Source organism: Stegastes partitus, unplaced genomic scaffold, assembly GCF_000690725.1.
Source record: "Stegastes partitus isolate 25-593 unplaced genomic scaffold, Stegastes_partitus-1.0.2 Scaffold114, whole genome shotgun sequence".
NCBI lineage: Eukaryota > Metazoa > Chordata > Actinopteri > Pomacentridae > Stegastes > Stegastes partitus.
Window position 1 is genome coordinate 758,566 of NW_007577845.1, and position 22,198 is coordinate 780,763.

At 44.9% G+C, this 22,198-nt stretch overlaps 2 protein-coding genes across 2 annotated transcripts; both read left to right on the forward strand.

Annotated features, from left to right (window-relative positions):
• The first annotated feature begins 1,365 nt into the window (after nt 1-1,365).
• On the forward strand, nt 1,366-4,126 carry LOC103354624 (SOSS complex subunit C). Its single transcript, XM_008278063.1, has 4 exons — nt 1,366-1,670; nt 2,597-2,693; nt 2,969-3,056; nt 3,645-4,126. The coding sequence occupies exons 1-4, from the start codon at nt 1,646-1,648 to the stop codon at nt 3,741-3,743; spliced, it is 309 nt and encodes a 102-aa protein (XP_008276285.1). The 5' UTR covers nt 1,366-1,645; the 3' UTR covers nt 3,744-4,126.
• Nucleotides 4,127-11,848: 7,722 nt separating this feature from the next.
• On the forward strand, nt 11,849-21,730 carry LOC103354622 (sorting nexin-18-like). The gene is made up of 4 exons (XM_008278062.1): nt 11,849-13,071; nt 13,379-13,672; nt 15,594-15,976; nt 20,063-21,730. The coding sequence occupies exons 1-4, from the start codon at nt 12,311-12,313 to the stop codon at nt 20,287-20,289; spliced, it is 1,665 nt and encodes a 554-aa protein (XP_008276284.1). The 5' UTR covers nt 11,849-12,310; the 3' UTR covers nt 20,290-21,730.
• Nucleotides 21,731-22,198: the final 468 nt, after the last annotated feature.

Below are 22,198 nucleotides of genomic sequence, written 5' to 3' on the forward strand. Positions count from 1 at the left end.
AGTTTACGAGCCCCAACATCACGGCTTAAAACAGAAGTGACAGTGAATTTACATCTGTTAAGCAGCTAATGAGAAGAAGATTAAGAATAAAAAAATTTAAAAATCAGTCTGCTTATCCAGTGTCCGGCCATGAGGATAAGAATTACATCTCCAGATTCTCCGGGCATCCCAAGGAGTTTCCAGGCCAGATGAGATAAATGATCCCTCCAGTGAGTTTCAGGCTCTTGTGTGTATTTTGATTTAAAAACATTTACTTTGTTGATCACTTTCCATAGTTTTCAACCATCTCATGAACAAAACATGGAGTTTACCCATTTGTTGTAGAGATAGTTAGAGATATTGTCAAACTGCTCTATCTTTGTGTCAACTACATCTGCTGAAGAAGTCCATGAGACAGGATTGAAAGCCACAGAAAAGATAAGACAATAAACTTTATTGAGCCTCACTGGGGAACAAAGGTACATGTTACAGCAACTAGGTAGAAATGAGTCGTGGAGGGAACAAAACAGACAGTAAGACTATAATTAAAAGGTAAAACAACCTTAATTCACAAATTAATCACTAAGGAAAATACCTGCTAGTTGAACTGAAAGGTTGTCATGGATTGTAAATGTTGGCCCTGAACACACCTGTGGCAAACCGTAGATAAAGGTGTGAGGAGGCGGCTTCCCACCGCTGGGAGTCCAAAGATTAGGATTGGATTTGGATCGCTGGGTTCTCTGTTTAGACTCATGAGGTCTGTACTGGACTGTGTGAAGCGCTGTGAGATGGCACACGTTGTAAAGTGCACTACAGAAATACAATAAAATTGAATGAATAAAGATCATGTACACGTGTGCAGGCGTGGTGTGATGAATCTACATATGGATATATTTACAGGGATGAATCATGTATCCAGCTGAAGGACACGTACGGTGTGAAGAACAGTTCTTACATTCATACAGAACAGCATTAGTACATTTCTGTCGTTGCACTCAGGACGTCAAGAGAAAAGATCTGTGTTAACATCCAAAATAGCTTTTAAGTTAAGATTTAGATAAATTTGCTCTTTAATTGACAAACTAATTTTCCTAAAGTCAAGACTGAACATTCAGGACAAAGTGACGAATAATTAATAATAAGTTGTCAGGGGTAGAATTTGCAGAATTCACAATTAGAGCACTTCAATAATTAACTTGCAAACATTAAAGTCAACATTTTAGGACTTAAATTCTACTTTTGAGCTCATAAATTCTAATCTGGACTCCAAATGCGGTCTTTTCATGATATTCTAGTCATTGCTGTCATCTTGTGCTGTTCATAACTTTAGGATCACCTGAAACAGCAGCAGAGTGAGACCTCTTCCTTTTCCCGCCTCTCTGACCGACAAACCGGTTTCCAGAAGCGAAACGCGACGAGACGCGTTCACACGACCCAGAGTTTGATGTTAAACTTTCAGCTTCTGTCACAGCAGAGTTCATCAGAAAGTCGTCTGTAATCAGTTCTGTTCAACTTTCAGTCCGACTCAGCACCGAGCAGGACTTCTGTCCGTGCTCGTCTACCGGCGGCGTGACGTTAGCTGAGGGAAGGAAACGGATCGTTTACCGTTAATAGAACCGGTTCTGGTGTTTGTTATCTGGACCTGCCTCCTGCTGCCTTCACTGACATGGCTGCTAACCCCCCCGGACAAGGTGACTGTAAAGGTTCAGGTGTTGGTTGTTGAAGTTCTTTGTGTTTGTGGAGCTGAAGCTGCTCCTCAGTCCAGGGGCGAAGCTACGAACTCCGGATCCCCTGAACGCTTCCTGCTTCTGGGCCCCCGTAGGGAAATATTCACTTCATGGAAAAATAAAAACAAACAAACAAACAAAAACAGTATCTCATCAGAAAAGTGCTAAAATGTTATTTTTCCCCCCATTATTATTATTATTTTTAATTATTTTAATGTAGTAGCAGATCAAGTTGTGAATCAGTGACTGACTGGTGCATCTCAAAAAAATAAATTTAATGTAATACTGCTTATTTCTAATTAACCAGCTTCACTGAACAAAAATGTAAATGGAGCATGTAATATTTAACTTAATTCTGTATATTCTTTTTAACATATTAAAATAAGTTTCAACACGCTGCATCTCCACAGAACAGACGTCATGAAGTGATCAAATATACTGATAATGATAACGAGCAGACAAAGTGGGTTCATAGGCCAGAAGTCACACGTCAGAGTGTGTGTTCACCATTTATGTGCCACTTTTCTGCAACGCTGAGAGTTATTGAGACGAAGGGTTTGGCGAAGTTGGCGGACATTTTGGACAACATCTTGTTGATGTTACTCAACTTGTGCTCAACTGGCTAAATTTACCTCTTTTCTAATTACAGCAATAGAAATTTGATGTTTAACTTTTTCTCTACATCAGAAAAGAAACTGTTCACATGCTGCATAAAAAAAGTTCTTATCCTGAACAAAGAAATGCTATCTGATAGATGATATTCTGTCCCTCACCTCAAACTGCTTTTTGTTGTCGTTGTTGTTGTTCTTTTGTTGTTGTCATTGTCGTTGTTGTTGTTGTTGTTGTTGTTGTTGTTGTCATCGTCATCTCATTGTGTTTTCTCCATTCAGCCTTCCCAAACAAGACCCGGGTTGCGATCCTGGCTGAGCTGGAGAAGGAGAGGAGGCGTCTGATGCAGAATCATTCCATGAACACTCCTGGAGCCAGGTAGGGAAAGTTTACCGCAAAAAAACAAATGGCTTTTAGTTTGAAGGCAATATAGACAAACCGTGGGTCATCAGGTGTAATGTGTGTTTTGGGGATGTGAACCAGCAGTATAATAGTCATTAAAATTATCAGAGTTAAAATTCAGCCACAGCAGCACTGCTTTGTCTGGAGGGATGAAAACACACAAAGGGAGAATCTCACAAACTTTCAAGTCGCACATTAACATTCTGATCTTCTGTTTTCGGCCTCGACCTCTCCTCCGTTTGATCTTGTAGCATTTCGCTGTCCAGGCCGAGTCTGAAGGAGTTCAGGGACAACGCAGAGCAGCAGCACATCGCCGCTCAGCAGAAAGCTGCCCTGCAGGTGAGACACACAACCGCCGACTTTATATCTATTTACAGCAAACGAGCAGCACAACAAAGGACCACTAAAATGTGTCCTGTGTTACCTTGACAAATTTAAACCAGTGCATCATGTTGTTTTTAGTCAGTGTTGGCGAGTTATTTCCTGGTATCTGAGGCTGATTTTAAGACCCAGTTTTGCAGATTATCTGACTCACATGTCCAGTAGATCACAGCCACTGACGCTTCTGTCTTGAGACGTGTTTGAAAACCAGCTAAATACAAGATCAGAGGTTAAAAGGCAACCTCTGAGCTCAGTCAATAAACTTTGCACCTGTACAAAAAATGCTACCTGTCCCCTCATAGCTTCACATTTATTTTTTTGTAGATGTAACATCAATTAATGAGCTTTAGATGTGTTGTTAGGTGGATTTAGTTAACTTTGCATGTAACCAGGCTACTTTCTTTCACCTTTTTTCAGTTTTTATGCTAAGCTAAGTGGTGACTTGTTGCAAATAAGCACTTCACCCTCCATGTCTGTTCCTTTAACGTTATATTGAACCGTGAATGTAGAAACTCCTCGTAACCTAAACCGTGTCTCCTCCTGCAGCATGCACACGCACATTCATCGGGCTTCTTCATCACTCAGGACTCCTCCTTCGGTAACCTCATCCTCCCCGTCCTTCCACGCCTGGAGCCTGATTCGTGACCTTTCAGCCCCGGTCTGCCCTCCTGCAGCTCCCCAACTCTGCTGCACATCGGCCTCTCCAGAGCTGCCGGTGATTAACGGACTGCTGTTTGTCATGTTGAGAACCGTCTCAGGGGAGCGTCGATCTGCCTCTTCTACATTTTCCAGACTAACAAGCTGGCTGCTGGTTTTGGGAACGCTTTCCAAAGAGCCGGACGAACGTGCCAAATAGTTATAAAACATCCTGTTAAGTTGTCTGCAGGCTGAAAACAAACTGCAGGAACACAGTGAAGAGTCTCCTGCTCTGCTGCCGATCATCATTTCCATAAAACGCACATTCTGTCGGCTTTTTGTAATTGTTTTGTATTGATATGGATAATAAAGTGATAAAAGGGTCACGTTCAGTGGAGGTTTTTTCATATTTTTCTTAGAAGCCATTTTTATCAAAAAATTTCTGGCTGTTTAAATTTTAAATTAAAGCATAAACGACCACAGTTGGAATGGACCCGACACATGATGTCCATCCATCCATCATCTCTACACCTTAATCCTCACTAGGGTCATGGGGGGGCGGAGCCTATCCCAGCTGACTCAGGGTGAAGGCAGGTTCACCTGGACAGGTAACCAGTCTATCACAGGGCTACACTTAGAGACAGACAACCAAGCACACTCACATTCACACCTACGGACAATTTACAATCACCAATTAACCTCAGCATGTTTCTGGACTGTGGGAGGAAGAACCCGGAGAACCCGGAGAGAACCCACGCTGCACGGGGAGAACATGGAGACTCCACGCAGAAAGATCCCGGGTGTCCTCACCGGGACGCCAACTGGCGACCTTCTAGCTGTGAGGCGACGATGCTAACCACAGAGCCACCGTGCAGCCCCCAACACATGATGTAAACATGATGACAGCAGTGGGGTCCAGTATTGGTGCTCTTGGTGGGTAGAAGCCACAATGTGTCGTGTTTTTATGGTTTATTGTAAAACAGCTACCAGCAGCACACAAAACGGTACAGAATAAATACTGGATAATGCGAACCATAAAAAACCAAAACATCTACATTCACACTATCTACTGTGACGGCAGTGTTTGCAGTCGTCACCACAGGCCGCTGCTGTGGAAACGTACCGAGCTGGAACATGACTGGACTGAATTCTGAGCAGCTCTGGCTGCAGCGCTTCTGGTGACGGTCCCAGAGGATCCACAAACAGGAGACTGTTCTTCCAAGAGTCTCAGTTTCACACGGATGTTTCACGATCACACAAGAGGAAATCGATTGGATATGAGGCGAATGGAGCTATTTCTGTACACATGGTAACAGAGATGTGGTCAGAATACATCCAGAGTACACGACACTAGAACTCTAAGGCTTTTCTTGGACATGATGTTTTGTGTTGGGATTTCTTTTCTGACTCATTCAGAAGGAGTCGGTACTGTGTCACTTGGACACGATTGGCAGCAGTTCTCCTTTTGCCTTCATGGTTTTGATCTTGGCCTTGATGGCGTCGTCCATCGCCTGCCGGCAGCGGTGGGCGTAGTGCGCCAGCGTCTCCTCCTTCTCGTCCCACGGCGCCAGAGCGTGAAACACCTCCGGGGCGGCCAGGCTGAGCTCGGCTATGGCCGCCGTACGGGAGATGGTGTTGCGGTCCACGCCAACCCGGTCGAAGGCCACCTTCATGGAGACGCTGCGGCGGAACTCCTGCAGGGCGGCCATGTAGCGTGCAATCACACCCACCACGTTCTTCACTAGAGAGGAAGCACAGAAACAATAAACGGACTCAGCCGTGGCTTCTCGTACCAACAGCTCAACACTTGTATCGGCGCGTCCTTACTCCTGACTCGAGTGTTTTCTCCGTCCCGGCTCCTCTTGGTCTTCAGGTTCAGGTGGCGCTCCAGAGGGTGAAGCTCCATTTCCTCGAACGAGTCAAACAGCGTCGGCGAATCGAACGCGGCCACGTCGTCGGACGAAGTCTTGTGGGAACTTCCTGGTTCCATCTGATTGGAGCAACGAGGCCAGTGCTTGTCTGAAATATGAAAGAGTTGTATAAGGACTGAGGGACACAGAAAGTATGAGGGAAATTATTGGTCAGTGGAGTGTTTAGATTATTATTTTTATTTATTGTGTTCATGTTGGCACTCGTGGACATCTGTATGTTTCATGCAGACATTTAGAATACTCATTTACTGTTAACTGATGTGAAATATACGACTGTTGTCATCGGTATGGTATCGTCTATCATCGCCTCTCTTCTTACTTTCTCCATCTGTTGTTTTAATTTTGTATTCAGCTCCTCTGAAGTGGAACTTTGCATAAAACATGGTACATAAAAACCTATTTTATTATGCCTGCTGGCAGCCTGCTGGCATAGCAATCATTTTGTCAGGGTTCTACAGCGATACTCTAATTCTTTAACCTACCTGGTCGCAGTTTGTCCTGCAGGAAGTCACAGATGAGTTCAGCCTTCTTGGTGAGCTCGTGCTGCAGCAGCTCTTTGTCCTGCTTCAGACTGGAGATCATCTCCGTCATCTGCTGGTTTCGGCTGCGCTCCGCAAAAAGCAGAACTCGAAGCTTCTCCAGCTCTCCTCTGTCAGCTTCACACAAAATAAACATGTAAGTAGAGTAGTGAGCATCCACACAAATCACCCCATCCAGATGTTTATTGTCTGTCGTACCTGCAGTCTTCTCTGTGGCCTCTGAGGCGGAGCTGCAGCCCTCAGCCTGCTCCGTGGTTCCTGTCGTGCAGCTTCCTCCATCCTGCGCCTCCATCTCCGGCTCCACTGACCTCTCACAGCCCAGATGTTGCCCATGCTGGGGCTGAGGGCAGGATGGGAGGGGCCTCTTGTTCAACAGTGTGCGTGTGATTGGCGTCTGGCGTCCTTGTGACAGGTTGACGGCGTCCGTCTCTGCTAGCCCCATGCTCCCCATGTTAGCCAGAGAGTCATAATCTTCTGCTGCCTCCAGTTTGATTTTCTTTCCTACGGCGGCTCCTCCTGGTGCTCCGCCTCTTTTCCTGGGTGGGCGTGGCTCGTAGTCGCCATCTTCGTCTGTGGCTGACGAATCACACGCAGCGATGTCGAACAGCCGGCTGCTGAACTCCTCCCCCTCTGATGCTGCCTCGCTGAAGGAGAGGTCACATGATGTTCTCACCACCACCTGAGAGGTAAAAAAAAAACGATAGATGAGGAATCAGAGCTACAGACTGAATCTTATTGTCTTGAATGAACCCTGCGCTGGGATTCAGGACAGGATTTAATGCTGGAGTTTGGACATTAAAGGGAAACTCTGCAGATTTTAAACATCTGGCACGAGGAGAACCAGAGAAAACAGCTGGATTATACCTTCTGTCCTCAGTGGAAAGTCTCTCCTTCTGAATTTCAAGACAGAATCCAACACAATGGGTCGAGAAGGTAATCTCACTGCAAGGTTTTGTCCTCAAAGGTTCTACGTGCAGCCTTTTAGAACCACTGGAGGTCACTAGAGCAACAGCATCTCAGACCAAAACTAACGGCCTTGACTCCCTCCTCCTCTCACTTCTATGTAGACCAGAGCCAACGTAAAGTTTTCCTGCACTACCTTTAGCCTCGTAAACACTGTGAATTACAGTAAAGGCTGCAAGAAGATGTAACTTGTGTGCTGTTATCTCGTCTCTTCTGCTGAAGTCAGTTTGTTTCTTGTCTGTATATCTGTTTCAATGACCGGTTTGAACCCATGAACCGACCACAGGTGAACCAGAGCTGACCTCTCTTAGCGTGACCCAACCAGGTAAACAACACTAATGACTAATTAAGTCTCTTTTTGGGCACTGACCGAATGCTGGGTTGCACTTTTGTGTTTTCAGTCAGTGCAGGAGGTCACTCTGGGTCTGTTATGAACTCAAAAGGGGGCCAACAGATCCAAAGGAAGGGACTCACGTGCACTAATGTGCACTGACGTTGGACTGACAGAACAGAGTAGCTCGGATCACGACACAAAGGGAGCGAATGTGACTTCACTTTCTGCTCAGGATGCTGTTACTCTACTACATCTTAACACAGCATGTAGTGCTGATAGATTAATGCTAAATCTTGCATATTGAACCTTTAAACACAGCCAGGAGAGCAGAGTACAACTGGTCGATCTATCTGTCTTAAGAATCCTAAAATCATGTTTCAATCGAACATGTGATGTTGGCAAGCTACGAGCACAGTGATGCCATCACATTACAGAAACCATTATGTTCTCAGCCGTCCAGAACTTTGCAGACTCCTCAAAGCCTACAATAGTTCTGGAAGCAGATTGTATAAAGATTTGAATTTTTCCACAGAGAACAGCTTGTTGCCTAACACTGGGTTTGCAGGATTGCTAGCTAATGAAGAACGGCTCCACAAACCTCAAAGCACTTTGATTTTATAGCTGGACAGTCTTAAGCTCATGTGAAAGTCCAAACACAGGGACCAGTCCATTTCCTTCTAAAACCTCAAATCAAAACACTGTTAAATCTCATATCATACGAACAAACACGTCACATCTTCACCTTGTTGGACGAACGCCCTCCGATGAACCTCTCCTGGCCCTGGCCGGTGTTCCCTGAACCTCCACAGCCGTTGCTATGGTCACTGAGGGGCCAGTGGTAGGCGTGGCCGGCGCTGCAGCCCCACACGGCGACCGGGACGCTGCCGCCGTGGGAACCCGGGTCAGGTGTCAGCACATTGCCACAGGAGCCGCGGGTGAGCTGCTGCAGGCCGGGGAGGAGGCTGCAGATGGTGCCGTGGCTGTGAGCCCAGCGGACGAGTTTACAGAGACTGTCGGAGGTGGTCTGGACCGGGCTGGACATGACGGAGACCTAAAGCAAAGAGAGGCAGAACAAAGCAATGGCGGAACACTTCTGTTGGTTTGGGGGACGGTGACCACAACTTAAATCCTCTCATCCAGGTTTACTGTTTAGACGCTTAGTTATTGGTTCAGATGATGCTCATGATGGTCTTACATCTAGTCACTGTGTAGCCTTTAACCATCCTCCAGTTGGGTCTCCAGAAACTTTTTCATAATTGTGAAAATGTATGTGTTTGTCAGTCCTGATTGTTTTCTCTTTACCAGCTCCTGAGATCAGATTGACCTCCACATGCCTCCCTCATGTCAGAAGACTGACATTTAGGTGAACTTTTCTCAAATAAACAAAACATTTCTTTAACAGCCAATCACACCACATTGACTGAGAGACTTTAATCATTTCATTTGGTCAGTAGAGGAGCTGCTGATTGCACAAAGTGTGTAAAATTTATTTTAAAAAGTCCTTTTTCTTGATTCTGAATACAAGCCGGGGCGGTTTGTGTTTAGGTTTGAATAACTGCTAATGCTGAAAATGTTTCATGTTTATGTGCACATTAATCAGTTGGGTTTTATGCATTACCATTTAGTCTATGGACATTAAATCTGCAAATTAAAATAGGGAAGAATGCCTCCAGAATTCTACTGTTCTGGTTTAAATCCATGTTTTCTCTAAATGGACGTCACTGTTTTATAAAAGCTGCTTAATAGAAAATTGCATTGATGTGAAGTTGTTTAAATTCTTTTTGTCTGTTTTCATGCGTCTGTAGAAGTTCTCCTTGTTATTCCTGCCCTGCAACAGCTGCACTTCTGTTTGCTTTTAGTTAATATTGAGTTCTTTAGTTCAGTTTTTAAAAGTGTGGATGGAAGTCACTGTGATTAATGAAGTCAAATTAATGAAAAAAGAACACAGTAGTGCAATTTTAGTTAATCTCATACATGAGGCCCATCCACATGTTGTGTGTATACAGAGAATAAAATGACTGAGCTTCTAATTCAGAGTGAAAACATGTTAAATTGCTGCATTATTTTTTAATAAAACATTATAAAGCTTTACATTCATCCCCCTCTGGCTCATATCTGCCTGCAGGTAAAGCCACTCATTAACCAGACACGAGAACAAAGCCCCTACAGCCCATCAACATGTCCCATAATTACCTTTGTTTTGTTTGTTTGTTTTAAATTTAAAAACCTTTCAGCTCAGCAGGTTTCACATCCTCATGCATTCGGCCGCTTCAGCCCCAAACAGCTGCTAATCACCTCGTTAAGATGCGAATAATGTTTGAGGAGACATAATGAATGTAATATCCAATGTCCAGCATTTGTTTAATTATCGCATTCTTTGTCTGGAAGGTTTAACGACGCCACAGTCCGACGACAAAGTCTGTTTACTGCCTGCAGCTGGAGAGGAGGAGGAACTGACGGCTGCTCAGCGCTGCAACACTGACACCTAGCGGCCACGGCCAGGAACGCACAATGTAGTTTATATATAATATATCATATATCATATCATTTAATATATGTATGTGTTGAATTATTTGTGTCAGGTTAGGTAATCCAATCATTATGTCTGAAGTTAAATTAATATGTTCTGTGTATAATAGAACTCTATCAGTATTTCTATTCATCACAAAATCTGTGCAATATCACTGACATGTGCAATAATGGGGGTTTTTTGGTATATTTTGGTTCATTTTTACATTTATGCCTTATTCCTTAAATGTTTGCTCTATCTTTGTCGCTGTAACACTGCACATTTGCCCACTGTGGGATTCATAAAGGTTATCTTATCTCATCTTATCTTATCTTATCTTATTTTATCTTATCTTATCTTATCTTAAAGGCCTCCTCCAGTAAAAATCTATTTTTCTTGTGTTGATGGGTCCATATGACGTGTTTTGTTATGTTCTTTAATCCGCTGGAATTCATGTCATGAGAGAAATAAAAAAAGACCTTGTGTCATTTATTTTTATTTTTTATTTTTTGGCCATTTAAACAAAACGATACTTGACCATAAACGTGTTTCCTAATGAGCTAAATATTTACAGCAGGTTTCAGTTTCTCCTTAAGTCATGGACCATATACTTCTACATTTACTGGCAGCACACAAACTTTTAAAGAACCCATCTGGTGAAAATCAGGATTTATTTTTTGGTCATGTCTCGTCATGAGTGAAACAACTTGTGCAGTTTTTTTTTGAATATTTTTGCCATTTAAACACAGTGATGGTGTAAATAATACCTGAATCTGGAAGCAGAAAGACGTTTGATAATACACTAAATGTTTTCAGTGTTTTTAAAGTTTGCCTGAAATTATGAATCTAAATACGACTTGCAAGTTTTAAAAAACTATTTTTTTCCCTCCTTAACATTTCAATAAGGTTTGTTTTTATACTAGAAGGCACATCATGACTAAATTAAACAGTTAACGTCAGGAAACTGCAGCGTACCAGTGACAGCCCTAAAAACACAGATTCAGACGTTGATGGTTTCATGTGTAATAAACAGTTTTACAGTGAGCTGGTGTGCTCGAGCTGCAGCAAACAGGGAGGAGTGAGCAAAAAGAGGCCGCCATGGACTTCAGAAATCTGCACATCTGCAGCAAACTGTGGTATAAAGTTATATGTGAGTGATTTTAATGAGCAAAAAGCTTGTGAACATGTGACTCTGACACACAGAGACGAGTTATTGGAGGTTAAACCAGCAGCCGAGGAGGAACTTTAGGTATTTTCTTTAAATACACTGTAGTAAAATAATAATAGACTTGTCTGAAAGAAATGAGAAGTGAAATAGCAGAAATGCATTCATAAGAAGATGGTTACAGCTGCAGAATGTCTAGACACTGATCATAATGATTTCTGTCTGATTTGTGCATCATAAAGTTCTTTATTTTTTATTATTATTTATATATTTATTATTTTTTTCCTTATTAAAAAAGAGGAATATTCTTAATAATTCTAATGATGCTCAAACAGGTTGATGGACCATCATCAGATTATTAGTTGTTATAAAACCCTAAACTGACTTTAAATGCCTAAAAATACAGATTTTATATTCACAATTAAAGATGATTAATTTAAGGCATGCTCACAGATGAGTCCAGCTGACATCAGAGTCTAAATAAAGGCGCAGAATGAGGCCGTTAATGTCACATACAGACGCGCTGGCTTTCTGTGGCTTTTTCCATGTATGCATTCATTGACTTGACTGAACTTGCTGCCATGGCTCCACCCTCCGTTAGTCAGCCAGGCTACTACGTGTTCCGACTGGTGCCTTTAACTTACAAGCATCTGGTAGAGAAGGAGAGGAGAAGAAGAAGAAGAAAAAAAAGAAAAAGCAGGAGAGGACTTTCCCCCCGGCTTTTTATCTGGAGGAATGAAACAAGTTACGCAGCGTCTTTGTCAGTTTTAAACTTCTCACCGGCGTCTTTCTGTGCGTAAAAACGACGCTTTTGTTGTTTGTTTGCGTTTTCCGACTTGGATTAAGTTCTGCATGGAAACAAATGATATCTGAGAGCGGAGAAAGAGAGGAGGTGGGTGTCGGATACGAGACTCCGGGGCTCTTTTCTTGTTCTCTTGCGCATGGATCTCGGATACAAGCTTGTTAGATTTGGAACAAAAAAGTGGGAAAGTGGTCTAATTGTCGCTGCTGCCGCTTTTTAGACGTCAGCCAGACAGATCTGAGAGGTTTAACTCTGGAAGAAAAGCAAGTTGTTGGAGAAACTTTGAAGTGAAGGCAATAAAAAGACACAGGTTTTATTAGAAGTGTTGTAATCATGGCACTGAAGGGCAGAGTGTTGTATGACTTCCACTCTGAGAACCCAGGAGAGATCTCCATAACAGAGAACGAGCTGGTGACTCTGTTCAGCGAGGAGGAGCTGGAGGGCTGGCTGGAGGGGGAGAACAGCAGGGGGGAGGCTGGCCTCTTCCCTGCCTCCTATGTTGAGATCATCCGGGACCACATCACCTCCAGCACCAACAACAATGGCTTCTCCTCACCCAAAGCCAAGACCCAGACCCCCACCCACGCCTCCCACCCGTCGCCTGACTCCCAGTCTCAGAGGGGCTTTGGGGCTGGCAGTGGTGGCAGCAGCTTCCACACCAGCCAGGGCAGCGACGACGACTGGGACGATGACTGGGATGACACCTCTCCAGCAGCTGATGCCCCTCAGGGTTTCGGCAGCAGCCCTCCCCTGTACCCGGTGACCACCTCCCTGCCGGGGCGCGGCAGTGCCCAGCAGCAGCAGCAGCAGCAGGCCAAGAGCTCGGCCACGGTGGGGAGGAACCTCAACAGGTTCTCCACCTTTGTCAAGTCCGGAGGGGAGGCCTTCCTGCTCGGGGAGGCCTCAGCTTTTGTGAAGGACGGGGACAGGATCTGCGTGGTGATGGGGAAGCATGGACCGGAGTGGCAGGAGGACCCCTACCCCTTCACCTGCACCATAGACGACCCCACCAAGCAGACCAAGTTCAAAGGCATGAAGAGCTACATGTCCTACGGTTTAACCCCGACGCACACCAACATACAGGTCAACCGCAGGTACAAGTTGCCTCATTTCTCTGTCTTCTCTCTTTACTTCTTCACCGCTTCCTCCAGCCCGCTTTAAATGTTTCTGCGGTTTGTCTTGTGGCCACAGTTGTTCACACAAAATGGCAAAACCAGATCTGTGGACTCCATCCATCTGGAGTTTCTCCTTTTACCTTCCTCTGCACCTCTCAGATAGCTTCTTTGGCAGTAGGTCGTTTTAAGCCCCATCTAGTTGGAAAAGCTTCCTTGTAGCTCCTGTCCTTTTTCATCCAACCGTCTCCAAATTCGTTCCAATGAATCTTCCCAACTGTCCCCTCAGGTATAAGCATTTCGACTGGCTCTACGCCCGGCTCGTGGAGCGCTTCCCCGTCATCTCGGTGCCCCACCTGCCAGAGAAGCAGGCCACGGGCCGCTTCGAGGAGGACTTCATCTCCAAGAGGAGGAAGGGTCTGATCTGGTGGATGAACCACATGGTCAGCCACCCTGTGCTGGCTCGCTGCGACGTTTTCCAGCACTTTCTAACATGCGGCGCCGACGAGAAGGCCTGGAAGCAGGGCAAGAGGAAGGCCGAGAGGGACGAGCTGGTCGGGGCCAACTTCTTCCTCACAATCAGGTAAAAGGTTCTGAGGGTTTGAACCCTGGATGTCCTAAACACCAGAGTATGGAGCAGACACCGAGTAGCCTTTGACCTGGTGATTCTTTATGGATACAAGGAGAAAACTGCGATGAACAAAGGTTTTTCCTTTTCACTGCACAGCCTGTAATCTAGGATTCATGCTTGTAAATGAGTTACCATGTGTGAAAAATCAGGATTGCGTCACATCTTGATATTTCCAGCAGCACCAGTTGAGCTGCAGGAATGTTCTCTGAATTACTGGAGAGTTGATGTAGAAGAGCTCGGCGTCCAAGAGCAGGGACTGCTTTCAGGATTTTCCACCAGCTTTCACAAGTCACACAAGGAGAACAGTACTGTAGAGAAAGCATAAAGAGCAACAGGAAACAGACCAGAAAGTCAGATCACTGGATTTTACCAGCAGCTGTGCTCCTGCTCTCGTAGCTCGTAAAACATTCTTGCAGCTCGAGTCACTAATACAAGCTCAGACTGAATAAATTAAGTTGCAGCTCGATCTCTGAAGCTTGTAAAAGGCATTGTGGGAAATGTAGGCAATCTGATGCCAGAAATAGAAGCACAATATGTGACGACGTAAGGAACAGGAGTGCATCCTGAACTATGACTTAAGGCACTGAGTCCCAGCTGTTGAAAATCAGTTGTGAACAAGGAGTGGACGGAAATCCTCCTCGCTCTTTATTATGGTCTAATACAGTTTATTATCTTTATGAAGCTGAGAATAATCGATGTCTGCGCACTTTGTAACAGCATTAAAGTTTAAGATTGAAGGTATTTGCCCTCTAACCGGAAGCTGTTATCAGTTGTCCATGTTTTAATGTGCTGTAACTGAACGCTTTCATCTTGAGGAGTGTCTGATAGCGAGCGAGCGATAAGCAGAACAGAGGAACGATCTGTTCATGTCGTAAAGATGATGGGATGTTGGAAAGAATTTCAGCACGAAACCACATAAAGTCACTTTACAGCCGCTGATTAAATCCCTGAAAACTCATCTGTGTTTCAGAATGACATGATTAGAAATTTTGCTCCATGACAATAATCCCCTCCTTCCTTAAAATGGCGTAGCAGTAATCCTACACTGCTGCTTCCTTCAGAATGTGCAGATCTACGAAGTCCTCCACCCAACCTTCTGCAACCTGCTGCAGCTCAAGCACACCAGCTCGCCTTCAGCTCTGCCCAAACACTGTCAGACTGCTCTGAGCTACACATTAGCACAATACAGTATTTACATGAGGGATGCACATTTTGAACAGTTTTCTTACCTGATAGTCATCAGCCTCATCTATCAACAGTCAACCAATCAAAACACAGTCAGTGTTCTGGTCTACATCACATGACCTGCATGCAGACATGATGGAAAAGCATCAGTGGTCGACCTTTACCTGTTGTTGGTGCTGTCACATTGAGCTTCAGCTTCAGAGCAGATGGTGCCCGTTTCCTGCTAAACTCCCACAATGCTCTGTGCTGACCAACATGGTTGCTCCAGTACGAAACAGCATGAAGCTCTGGTACCGTTTTCTGACATGCATGACCTTCATCTGCTGCTTCATCTGTTAATGTATTTTTATTCAGTTAAATTACTGACAGCAATTAATGGATTTATTCAGAAATTCATTATTACCTACATGTTTGGATAAGAAACCGATTCTGAGGAATAATGACATAGAAAGACCAACCACACAGCCTAATGGGATGGATTTCTTAACATATGAAATCTCAGAAGTCTGAATCTGCGTTGTTGGTGCTCTGCAGCTTCAGAGTGGAAAAGTTCAGGCATGATGTTAACTGTGACTTTTTCCATGATGCACCTTCTAGTATTTAAAAATACACCTCATGGACAAGTTAATAAAGTTAAAGGCTTGATTTAATCAGAGGATGTTTTTAAATGACTGTTTTCCTCCGTCAGCACGCCCGCTGTGCCGCTGGACCTCCAGGAGGTGGAGAGCAAGATGGAAGGCTTCAAGACGTTCACCAAGAGGATGGACGAGAACATCGTGGTGGTGAACGCCACCATCAACGAGTTCGCCCACAAGCAGATGGCGGGGTTCAAGAAGGAGTACCAGAAGGTGGGACAGTCCTTCAAACTGCTGGCGCAGGCCTTCGAGCTGGACCAGCAGGCCTACTCAGCGGGCCTGAACAAGGCCATCGCCTACACCGGCGAGGCCTACGAGGCGATTGGAGATTATTTTGCTGAGCAGCCGCGACACGACCTGGACCCCATTTCTGACCTGCTGGACCTCTACAGAGGACACCTGGCCAACTTTCCCGACATCATCCATGTGCAGAAAGGTGAGAAAGTGTTGATGTTGGATCCTAATGCAGCGTTTGTCATGTAGCATAAATGTAGAAGGAAAACAGTCTGAACACACAAACTGGAAAAACAACAACTGTGCATCGCTCACGACGCTGCTGTGGTGAACAATGGAAAAAAGCAAAAGCAGTTACATACTGACAGAAAAATGCATTAAACCTCCACAGTGCTTGTAAGAAAGGAGGCAGACGCAGGACCAAGCATGCAGAGTGTTTACTTCATGTTTTTGCAGGGACATGAAATGAAAGGTTTGTGTGACTGACAGGAGGCCCGTCGCTGCAGACGGTAGTTCAGTCTAAAACTAGAGACTCACAGAGTTCGTTATTTTAACTTTCATTACAAAAACGATTGAACAACAGTGTCTCTGAAAGCCGTCCAGCCCGTAGCCTCCCTATCTATCTATCAGTCCTGTCAATACAAAGGAAGACGATATCCACAGACCCAGATTTTGACTGTTTCCTAACCAAGAGCAACATCTGTTTTCATTTACCGAACTGCACTGTCAATCTGGGTCGAAAACTGAAACCCACGGCCCATTGTAGGACTCCGGGTACTGTGAGTGCTCGCTCACTTGAAAACGCACACACACACACACACACACACACACACACACATGCACAGACATTTACAAAGGATTTGCAGAGGAGTTAGCTTGTTAGTTCCCTGCAGGTTGGGAGGAGGGAGTTGCTCCTGGCACGCAACGTCCAGACATTTGCCAAACCTGGAGGCACTGTTTCTAAAGTCCGCTGAGCTCTGGTCTCCAGACACAATCACGGCTCCAAACTATGGAAACAGCCTGAATTGCAATAGTCCCTGTGACTGACAGGGCTTCACCTCCCTTTTCGATTGACGAACAACACTTTGTCTTTTGTCCGGCAAAGACCGCAAACCTTCAACAGCGCTGGACGTTTCCTTTGCTTCACTTCCTGTTGCTTAAGTTTTGAGTAATGAGCTCGTGTTAAGAAGATTTCTTAAGTTTCCTGATAAGTTAATATCAGCACATCTCTCTATGAAGAAAGATCTCCTGGGAAACTTGTGGTATTTTGTGAAAACACGCAGACGATATTAAAAGTGTGTCACAGTGACTCAACCAGTGCTCGAGTCAAATGAGACACTCTGATGTGAACCAAACCCAGTGTTGTTGTTCATGAGTAAGGGAAGCTTTGGCTCCATCAAAGAGGTCTGAGGTGCTCTTTAAAAGATTTTTTCATCAGCAGCAGTGAAATGACAAGAATTTACTGACAGTTTTCAAACCAGTTTTGTGAACTGGGAGCCAGAGACAGAAGGAAAATACTTCTCACATGTGAGGTGACACACACTCAGTGCTCAGAGCTTCACTGATCTGACCGTCCTGCTTAGTCACCCCATCAAAGGTCCATCCTGAGCCAGGAAAATCCTGCAAACCCTCACCAAGCTGTAATCTTTGACTGAAACATTTCATCTTTACCGCTGAGGCAGACCCAGAAGAAACACATCTATAGGTCATTGTTCCAACAAGCCAGTGTCGTCGGCCTCGGGAACCCACATGTTTCTCATTTGTGGAAGCCATTGTGAGTGATCCTGTATGAGCAAACAAACTGTTCTGGGTTTGGTTGATTCATGGAGGGAAGGGAACAGTAGTCCAGTGAATCCCAACTTCAGAACGATTTGATCCCCACGCCACAATAACTACCATTGATTTTCATTTTTCTAGCAGATTCTTTTTTAAAGTGGATTGGATGGTTTTTACCAGATGAAGACGCCAAAAACACGACGCAGCTTAGATGACTAGCTGGTAAACAGGGTTCTGATTTATGCAAATGGTGTCGTGAGGACAAAACTCTTGAACTCTACCCAGCCTGAAGTAGATCATGTTATCAGTGGGGATCAATACTCTGGGTCTTCTGCTGTCAACGCCCATGAACTCGCTGCCTTAACGCTCCGCTGTCATGGTTGTGAAATAACTGCCTTTAACAGAAGACGGCTGCTTTCGTCCCAGTTCCCACAGCAGCTGCTTTGATGAAGAATTAGGAAAACGGTTTGACTCAGCAGCATACCAAAGACAACGAGCCTCCAGAGGCTTTACGTTCACACACATCGACCTTCGGCGCTATCTCTGCATTCCACGGCTATCTGTCGGTCCCGTGTGGAGCTCGGCTGCTTCTCCACCAGCAGCTAAACTGGGAGAAGCAACAGTGCAGCGAGTCAAAGGCGCTTTAGGTGGAGTGCTTTGCTGACCTAGATGTCTTTGTACAGTATCAGCCGCCTCTGCTCGTTCTGTCTGTGAGGTCCAAAGGCTACATCTGATTTGAATGAGCGGAGATTCCTGGGCCTCTTGTCCTATGTTGCCCTGGGACTGCAGGAATGCAAAATGGAGCAGTCTCAGGATTAGGTTCCCCCTCCTCCTCCTCTTTTTCTTCCCCGTCTTTTCCTCCCTCCTCCTGGTGGTAGGACGAAGACGAAGAAGAAGAGGGGAGGTGTATATAAAGAGGGGGTTGCGGAGCGGTACAAGTTTCCCACCAGCACCGCGGTACAAGAGTTCAGATTACTGCTCGGTAATCGCCTCGGCAGGAGCAAAGTTCAAGTTGATTTCACTTCATTGCTGCACTTGTGCAGATTTGATGTGATCTAGGAGGAGAGTCGGAGAGGTCAGCAGCAGCTTCCTCGTCATTTCCTCCCCGTTCAGCCACGCTAGCGCTTTCCTCTCGCTTCCTCCTCGTCCGTCTTTCATTGCTCAGGTCTGTCTGAACGGTGCCACTTCCCCCCAAAAAAACTCTTGAGTCACAGCAAACAGTCTGAGTCACGGCCGGGCGTCGGGCAGCTTCGAGGAGACGTGGAAAATGATGCGGTCAGCAGCTCAGCTTTACAAAAACTATTTCATGATCGGGCTCCTGGAATTCAACTTCCTGGCTAAGTAGTCTAGATTGACAGACATGATGACTATTTCATTTATTTTGCCTAAAAATAAGTCAATGTTCAGAAATAAGATGTGTGACATTGCTGGCTTCATCCATCTGTTGTAATCAGACTGAACCACCTTTACAGTTCTGTTCCTCACTGCTTCATTAACACAGAATCACCACCACAGTGATGGAGGGAGCAGCAGTACATGGCGTATTGTGACAAACAAAACACTGAGTCTGCCAGCTGACGACAGATTTAACTGCAGCTCATAAACTGTCTCACCTGTCTGAGGTGGAGACAGGTGAGACTTGTTTTGTTCTAACCTGGACTGTCAGGGATAAACTATAATTACAGGTTCTGAATGAAGCTGATGCTGCTCTCACATGGATCCTGATGCTGCAGGTATTTAATAAACTCAGATGAACGACTCCTACAAACAGCTGGAAGCAATAAAATAAACTAAACTTCAGCTCTTGTTGATGTTTTCTCAGAACCCACATTACATCTGCAGACTTTTCAGTTTTGTTTATGATTTCTGTGGCGTGCAGCTACACGAGGTTCAGAAAGCATCACGAGGTGACTTCGGCATTATCGGTATTTTGGTTAATGTTTGCGTAAAGATGGGACTTTTCATGACAGTTTCACAGTTTTTCAGTTCACCTACAATCAGATGCTGGTTTTATCTATGTGTTCAGTGTTACAGATTCTGAATCAGTGACATGATGAACAGTGAAAATGTCTGGATTTGATCTTTAATAGCTCCTGAGATATTGTTGTTCAAACATAGCCTCAAAGTTTAATGTGCAGAAAAAAAATCGTGCAATTTTTGAAAAAAACAAACAACATATGACGTCTGAGTGTTTGCAAGAAACCTACCTATTTCTGTGAAGGTTCACCATCAAATTAGTTAGAGGAAGAAAATGAATGTAAAGACGTCAAGTTGAGTTATTTTTCTTTGTGCTTAATTAACTGTCTCCAGACTCTGGCTTCATGTTTTAGTTAAGGCTGCCTCAGATAGACGTCCTGCATCAATCACATCATGAAATCATACCTTGAATTTACCATCCTTATTTATCACAAATGTCAAATGAGAAATATCCCGCCCTCCAGTCTAATGTCGGCTCTCTATGTGTTAGTTTGCGACACTTTTTCATTCTCTCATTCCCGCCGTCTTCCTCCAGGTGCGCTGACGAAGGTGAAGGACTGTCCGAAGCAGGAAGGCGACCTCCACGACCGCTGCAACATCATTTCTTGCGCCACGCTGGCGGAAGTCCAGCACTTCCACCGCACGCGCGTACGAGACTTCCGCTCGCAGATGCAGCACCACCTCCGCCAGCAGATCGGCTTCTTCCAGAAGATCACCGCCAAGCTGGAGGACGCGCTGCAGAGATACGACGACGGCCAGTAGGACGAGAAGATAAGACGGAGGTTGGACTACAAAGGCCTCAAGGACGCGAGGGGGGGAAGCCTGAAGAGGGAATGGGACTTGATGGTGACGGAGAACATCCTATTGTCCTTCTAGGAGAGCAAACCTTGGAGACTTGTGTTGTGATGGATCCTGCGCCTGGTACGAGCGCTGGAAGAAATACACCACTCTTTGAAAAAGACACAGGCCCCATGACAACTTCTTGGATTGTCTGAGCAGCTCTGATGAATGTACCAGTAACAGGGATTCTGCTGACGCTCCAGGCACGTCTTGCAACTCAGCGGGACTGCAGGAAATATTTAAAACAGCTGCTCTCAATGTGACGGGGGCTGCCGTTTGATTCCCGGTTTGGGGGTCACGTGACCGCTGCCTCGCCAGTTAATGGACGGCCTCCATCAGGGAAGCACGTTTAACCCGACAGAAACAAAGAAAGGAAACTGGATGTTTAAACGCTTACAAGACGGGACTAAACGAATTTAATGGTTTTTTGTTATCTCAGTACGTGTTTGTTTTTACTTGAATGACCCACTCAGTATTGCTTTGACGGCACATGACTGCGGAACGAGGGAGCGCGGGCATCATCTCCACCCCTGATGTAGCTGGATTTCCATTACAGCTTGAAATCTGACCGACTTTAACGTCTAACCTCCCTCACAGCTCAGACGCTGTCACACCTTTGCTATGTCTTAATTTGAAACCCTCCGTTGTTCCGCATTTTTAGTCTTTTTTTAACCATCCGTCTGCTTTTTTGGGAAGTAGCACCACAGTTTCTCTCTTTTTTTTTCTTCTCCAGATGTTTTAATAAAACCTGAGGTCCACATCTGTCTCCCGGCTCATTCCAGAGGAGGTCAGAGGTCGGCCTCGGGGTACAGGCGCTTTCATATGATGGATGCTCCCTGGCGTGGAAACCCTGAACCCAGATCACGTGGACTTTATGTGATTATAACATAGTTTGAATTCTTTTGAGGGCAAAGGTTTTTGTTTGGAAAAAGAAAGTGACAATCCAGGTGAAGATTCTCAGCGTCAGAGGTGGATTTGTGGCGTTAACCTCAGAACTGTTAGTGTTTAAAGATCTAATGAGCCTGACTTAGAGAAACTCCTCGTATTTAAGCAGAAGGAGGCTGCAGGACGAGGGGAACGCAGGATGCTGCGAGAACCAGCTCAGTGCATCACACCGGTTTACAGTGTCTGCTGCTGTCAGATTTACACTCACATAGTGTAGCTCTGCTAAATGTTGTAGCCTCGACTTCACGTTCCTCTCCTGGGATTTTTACTTTACAGTGTTTATAATGGGACCAACCGCCGTCCTGGTTGTTGTATTTTAACGGTGTTCCTCAGACATGTAACTCACTAGGATCACTACAAGCGTTTAAGTGTAACACGATGGGACAGGATTTCAGCAAATAAATGAAACTAGAATTTATTTCAATCGTGCGTTTGTGTTGTTGACTGTTTTCCAAGTAGATCATTTAGATTTTCCAGTACAGGATTGTGATGAAGGAAACGCCAGAGATAGAATTTTTATTATTATTATTGAGATGAAAAATCTTTAGATTATTCTAGAAGTCTGAGAGCTTCAGTGAGATTCAGCCAGCGTAATAAAATCCACTTCCTGTGTGCGGTCAGTGCAGCGTTTCCCCAAAGAAAACTGTTATCACTTGTTTTTCCTGTGGAGACAGCAGCAGTCAGGTCGCTGATACCTGACACCAGAGTTCACAGACTGCAGATCAGATTACTGCCGCCGCAGGCCCTTCATTATTTAGACCTGCCTCCTTCTCCGCTCATTTCTCCTCTTTAATGTGTTTTCAGTATCATTCCAGCAGATTAGTAAGACAGTTCTCACACATCATTCATAGATCAGGGTTTGTTTGTTTTAGATTTAAATCAAACT

Excerpts from the sequence above, each read along its gene's own strand:
- LOC103354624 (XM_008278063.1), top strand. The coding sequence starts at position 1,646 with ATGGCTGCTAACCCCCCCGGACAAG. Across the intron at positions 1,671-2,596 it reads TGCTAACCCCCCCGGACAAG|CCTTCCCAAACAAGACCCGG; the intron begins GTGACTGTAAAG and ends TTCTCCATTCAG. Across the intron at positions 3,057-3,644 it reads AGCAGAAAGCTGCCCTGCAG|CATGCACACGCACATTCATC; the intron begins GTGAGACACACA and ends CTCCTCCTGCAG.
- LOC103354622 (XM_008278062.1), top strand. The coding sequence starts at position 12,311 with ATGGCACTGAAGGGCAGAGTGTTGTATGACTTCCACTCTGAGAACCCA. Across the intron at positions 13,072-13,378 it reads AACATACAGGTCAACCGCAG|GTATAAGCATTTCGACTGGC; the intron begins GTACAAGTTGCC and ends CTGTCCCCTCAG. Across the intron at positions 15,977-20,062 it reads CATCATCCATGTGCAGAAAG|GTGCGCTGACGAAGGTGAAG; the intron begins GTGAGAAAGTGT and ends GTCTTCCTCCAG.